At 50.9% G+C, this 6,000-nt stretch overlaps 1 protein-coding gene across 1 annotated transcript in view; it reads left to right on the plus strand.

Annotated features, from left to right (window-relative positions):
* Positions 1-4,750, plus strand: part of NTN1 (netrin 1) — a 159,193-nt gene extending 154,443 nt beyond the window's left edge. The window contains exon 6 of the mRNA XM_011359119.2: positions 4,668-4,750. Coding sequence (XP_011357421.1) covers positions 4,668-4,750 — 83 coding nt within the window. The remainder of the gene's footprint in view (positions 1-4,667) is intronic.
* Positions 4,751-6,000: the final 1,250 nt, after the last annotated feature.

Below are 6,000 nucleotides of genomic sequence, written 5' to 3' on the forward strand. Positions count from 1 at the left end.
CTGAATCAGTTTTCTAGGGAATCATTTCTCTTTATTGCTTTCAAAGTGGATTTTAATTGTGCTGTGGATTTTTAGATTTTGGTTTTGGCTTTTCCAGGTCTTCTTTCTCTTATATGTCACCCTTTTTTTTTGTGTGTCATCATAGAGCCTTTTTAGCTCAGCCTCGTCTTTCCTTATGGCTTTCTTTTTCTATTTCACAGAGGCTTTGTCTTTTTAGAATTTTTTTAGTCTGCCATGCCCATTCGGTTACATATTGTCTATAGCTGTTTTCCAGCTATGGTGACAAAGTTTGAATAGTTATAATAGAGACCGTATGGCCTGCATAGCTTGAAATATTTATTGTTTGGCACTTTGCAAAAAAAAAAAAAATTGCAGACCCTGATACGAGCATGACAGCTGGGTTCCCATCTCGGCTTCAAGCTGGATGGAAGAGGAAGGAGTGTATGCAGCTCCACTCGAGTTCCTAATTCTTACCAGCCTTTTCCCTTGACTCTGCTCTGTGGAGGTGATACCCTCTACTGCTTAATTTTCTCATTCTCTACCTCAGTGATTTAGATAAAAATGCAAGTTCAGATATCCACTGCAAACACTGTCCTTCCTGTCCTTACCCTCCTTTAAGCTTCTCCTCCCTGGAGGAGGGCACTGCTTCCGGTGCCCCCACTCAATTCCTGCCCATTTATTTGCTGGTTGTTGTCTCCCTGTCATTTTTCCCTTTTTCAAGATCCTTTCATTCGTCAGATACAGAGCTTTGTCCGGAGGTAAAACCTGGACAGGTTTTGCTTATTCCACCACCATCTGCCTTTAATTAATGGAGATTGCTCCCAGATTCCAACACTGGGTCATCTATCAGTTTAGTTTTTGGCATTAGTGTGAATTTTCATTTTTTTCCATTATCTTTATAGTTATTTTGGAACAAAACAAGGAGAGGCTACATGGGTGGCTGCCAAGTAGATGCCATTTTGAAGGAGTCAAAGCTACATTTTAAAGCTGTGGTTTGTCCATCTTGAAGCAGTCTCTGTAGCTTTGTGTATATTTGATAAAAGAAGAAAATACAGGAACATTTTCCCTTATCCAGGGACTACTTTTCCAATGACCTCAATTCTCTGGAATACCACCAAAACAAAGAGTCCACAAGCAGCCAGATAGCTGCTTCAGTGTCTATGTTCTGGAGGTTATTCACTTTACCCAAAGGAGAGCATTTCAGCCTCTCATTCCAAGTCTATTTACCCATGTGTTACATACAATCCTAACAAGCTTGTCTTCCTGTTTTCGGAGCTCACAATAAATTGTAAGCAGCAGATCTGAAAGGAGTAGAGGACATTGTACAACAACAAGCACACTGGCCTGAACTGAATTTCTGGCTGACAGAAAGGAAGGACGTAGGACGCCCTCCGCCCCACCCCCTTACCGCACACACACAAGTACGACTACAGATATTCAGAGGCCAACACTATTTTCTAGGGGCAGACAGCTTGAGTTTCTTTATGTGAGTACTCACCTGTGTAGACCTTTCCTTTGCCAAGTTGGGTGCTCTGTGCAAGTCGTGGGTGCAGAGACCCTGTCCGCATTCTCACAGCTACAGTTAGCTCAGACAGTGGTTTCTAACCCTGGCTGCACATTAGAAGCACCTGGAGAACTTTAAAACGTTGGCCACTCAGGCTGCCCCCTTAACCAATGATATCAGAATGTGTTGGAGGTGAGACTCAGGCATCAGTGTTTTTTAAAGTTCCTGAGTAATTTCACTGTGTAGCCAAGATTGGGGTGAGGAATACAGACTCTGCAGCCAGACTGCTTCATTTGTAAATGAGGCTGATTGGCAGGGTAGACAGTGTGCCACATGCCTCGTTAGTGCCATGTGAGGGCTGCCATTATTGAAACACAGACTCTTGATATTCAGAAGGATGGCTGTGATTTGTCAAGTAGGGTCTGGAGCTGGAGCTAATTAGGCAGTGATGGATGCCACACATTCTAGGATGATTTCTGTCCCAGGTGGACTTGGCTCTGAAAAGAAGAGCCATAGATGTTACCAGGAGGGAGAGTGATGGAAAAGGAAGCGGGGAAGTGGGAGCTGAAGGCGCAAGAGTGGGTCGTCACAGGACTCAGCCACCTTCCCTTCTACTCTGCGGTGCAGAGCTTGCTTGGGGCACACACCCTGGAACCCTTCTGATCTCTAGTTTCCTCATCTGTAAAATAGGACCTGGCAATCTTTACCTCATAGGGTTGCTCTGAGGCTCTGAAGAGCTTACGTGCTCCAGTGTTATCTCTTGACCCAGTTTGTCAACCTCGGGGCTGAGATGGAGTGACGTGTCTTGACCCATGCAGGAGGCAGGGCGGAGGTGGTTTCCTCCTGACCAGAATGCAAGTACTAACTGACATAGGCCAATGTCTTTCATAAAAAATAAAAAAGTGATGAGAGTGGGTTCAGTCAGGGCTGTCCCTATAATAACGTCACCCAGCACCACTTGCATTCCAGTTCACTTTCCTAAGTGGAGCAAGCAGAGCGGGATTCCAGCCAGCTCACTCAGGACCACAAGGACTTACGCACAGCCTGGGTTTAGCCATAGCAGTGGCTTTGCTGTGAGCGTCACTCCATGAGCTGGCAGAGACGTGGCTGAGAGCGGCTGTTCCCAACAGTGAAGTGCAGTATGATGATGCTGTTGCCAGTGCCATTGATCTTTGTGTTTGGGCCACCGTCCCCTCACAGCTCGACCTTTCGGGCCAGGCCACAGTAGAATGCAGGCCATGCTCTCTGGATGACCCAGTCCCTGCATTTCAAGAAGTCTTTACTCTAATAACCAACTAGCCATCCAGCTGGCAGGAGGGACTGGCACTGCAGCCTCTGGTGCTCCCTGGGTAGGGCATCCTGGGGTGGGGGATCCAAGAGCTCAGACCACAGGGAAGCAGGAAGAGGGGCTGTTTTTCCTATTTCCTGAGACGGTTCTTATCTGGGTGCCCCAGGAAGTTGGCTAAGAAGGCAGTAGGGAGCCGCAAGGCTGTGGATCCCAGGGCAATGGGATGGAACTGTTTCTCTTTTAATTGAGGCACTAGTCAGTATATCCTGGGACCTCAAAGGAGGCAGCCACCTCCCATGGGGCCAGAGGCTGACTCTGGGGTGATCTCTAAATATTCCTTACAGATCTAAGCCATGGGTTGGGGGTGGGGGAAGGTGGCACTGGGAGGCTTGACTTTGTGCTCTGGCCTTGTCCTGTGCTCCCATGCAAATCCTTACCCCTAACTTGGTTTTCCCCTCTGCAGAATAAGGGGCTGGCACCTGCTCCTGGGCAGTCACTTGTGAGTGTGTGTGTGTGTGTGTGTGTGTGTGTGTGTGTATCCCTTTCACCTTTCTAGTCCCCCCACCCCATCCCTCACCAGGACACACACCCAACCCATTTCCACAACCCCATGCTGTCATTGCTTCTAAAACAGACTGAGCCCTCCAGCAATCCCCAGGCCAGCATGGCTGGTCTTCCTCTGCCAACATTCTGGGAGTTGCTAGAACATGGGGTTCTCTTCATCCCAGTTCTGAGCTTAGCACCCTCTCACACTGAGGGGGAATCTACTGGTGTTTACTGAGACACAGCATGGTGTAACCAAGAGTATGGTGATTTTGGCATTTCAAACCCATGTTCAAGACCTAGCCTTGGTGCTAGATGTCTGGGATGCATGGGGTGGGTGGCCTCCGTTTTTTTTTTACCTGCAGAATGGGAGTAACACCCACACATCAAAGAATGGTTGTGAGAAATGAATGAGATCCAGCATGTTGAGTAGTAGTCCAAGGCAGGCTGGAGTGGTGAATTGGGCCTGTGTGGTGGGCTGCCCATTACGCTGAGTATCACACACGGACCTGGCAAAAGAATTGTATCACCTGTCCAAAGAGCAGAAAGAGCTGGCAGGGGGAGGGTGCAATAGGCTGGAGTTGGAGGTATGCACTTTGTGGGCTGCCACAAGCCACCCCCAGGAGAAGCAGGTCTGGTTGCTGGCAGGCCCCAGGGCCCCCCACATCCTGTCCAGCTCATGCTCGGGTTGTGGGAAGCCCCCAAAGCGATACCCAGCGGATGCAGGCCGGGCAGCCCTGCCTCTCAGCAGTAGGGCCCATTAGAACTGAACTCTTCTTCGGGGGGCATTTTATTTGCACACTCCAGTAGAGTGGACACCAAAGGGTTTTTCTAATGCTTCATGGGCTGCTAATTTCCTCCGTGACCTCTTTTGTTAGGGCCTGACCCCAGCCAGAGGCTCTGCACCATGAAAGCCAGCACCTGACACAGACCCGGGGCACGGGGTGACAATGAGGCCTCTATCAGTTTTAATCAGGCTCCACTTGCGTCTTAAGAACGGGGGAATTTGTGTGGCGCTCAGAAGCCCTGGGTGGCACAATGCGGGAGCCCCCAGTGTCCCTCACGGAGGCCAAGGGGGCTGCAAGCAGCGGCTAAAGGATTCGTCAGGCCAGAGTGGGGGGTAGGTTGGGCAGGGGCCTTTTGTCCCAAGCTCCTCTTTAGAAGCCAGGCCTGCCATGAATGGCCGTCAGCTTGGCCTGGCCCATGAGTATCGCCGGCCTCTGGGTATTTACGGAGGCCTCTGAGTATTTAGGGAGGCGGGCTCCCGCTTACCGCCAGCCTATTCAGAGCCATCCTAATTAGGTTTTGTCTGTGCTCTCCCCTCCCCTGCAGACTGTGATTCCTACTGCAAGGCCTCCAAAGGGAAGCTGAAGATTAACATGAAAAAGTACTGCAAGAAGGACTATGGTGAGTGAGAGTTCCGTTGTCTAGAGAAGAGGGGAGGGGGTCATGTGACCAGCGAGGAGCAGGGGTTAGGGTACAAGTGGCCCCGAGTGAGTGTTGGTGATAAAGGCCCTGTGGCTGGACAGGAACTGAGCTGGACAGATCCCATGACCTGGAATTTCTCATCTCTTCTACCCTGGCCCTCGGAGGGGCCACAGAGCCTGCAGCGGGGCACCCAGGCCAGTAGGGTTGTGTAGGGCTGGGACTTCCAGGCTGGCTTCTGGTTTTCACTCTGCTCCAAGAAGCTGTGTGGCTGCAAACCAGTCACTTTACCTCTCTGATCTTCAGTGCCCTCATCCATTCTATGGACATTTAACCTGAGACTCTGTTGCTCAAGGGAGGTCCTGTAGACATCAGGAAAGGGGATGGGAACTCCGTGGTTTGCTTAAAATGCAGATTCCTGAAGTCTCCTTTTTCTAAGGGTTGAACCCACAAGGTTGAGGTGGGTCAAGGAATATGCGTTTTAAATGGCTTGCTGGTAATTCTAATGCCCCCTAAGTTTGAACACAGCCAAAGGGGGATCTCCATGGGCCTTTCCAGCCCTGGGAGCCACCTGCAGAGATTCCCTGTCACTTGAACCTTCAGGCTCCCTAAACTTGGAACGGGGTGCCCAATACCCCTACTCTCATTACGCACTGTTCTCCCCAACCTTGGAGACAGTGAGCCCCTGAACCCCTTCTCTGTCGAGCCTCCCCTTTCCCGCCTGCTTAAACACTTGCTGAGAATCTCCTTGTACTGGCCCCACCCTGTGGGAGGCGAGGAGCTGGCTTTGCGGTTTCTGGTCCCTGAGAATGTTCTCACTGGCCAGACAACATGTGACACAGAGTCACGGTCTGCCTGCGGTCATGGTGGGTGGGAGGCAGTTGGGAACCTGCAGGAGAAGGGGAAGCCTTATTGGTCCATGGGCAGGTGTGGGCGAATGGCTGAGAGGGCACTTCAGAGCAGGAGAAGCAAACAAGTCCCAAGAGAATTTTCCAGCCATTCACTGGCAGATCTGAGAAGGCCCCTGTGTAGAGACTAGGACACCGGTGTGGGTGGCTGAAGCCCGGATGGCCCGGCCAGGATGTAGCTGCAATCTGGACGCAGGCCCAGGGGCTCTGAACCCAGGCCTGGTGCTTTCCACCATGACCCAGCAGGTCTGGCTGATTGGGGCTGTGGCTAGTCCTCTTCTTCCCAGCCCCCAACAGTTCACTCGGCCCATCGCCCCACTCCAGCTGGATGT

Source organism: Pteropus vampyrus, unplaced genomic scaffold (genome assembly GCF_000151845.1).
Source record: "Pteropus vampyrus isolate Shadow unplaced genomic scaffold, Pvam_2.0 Scaffold44, whole genome shotgun sequence".
Taxonomy (NCBI): Eukaryota; Metazoa; Chordata; class Mammalia; order Chiroptera; family Pteropodidae; genus Pteropus; species Pteropus vampyrus.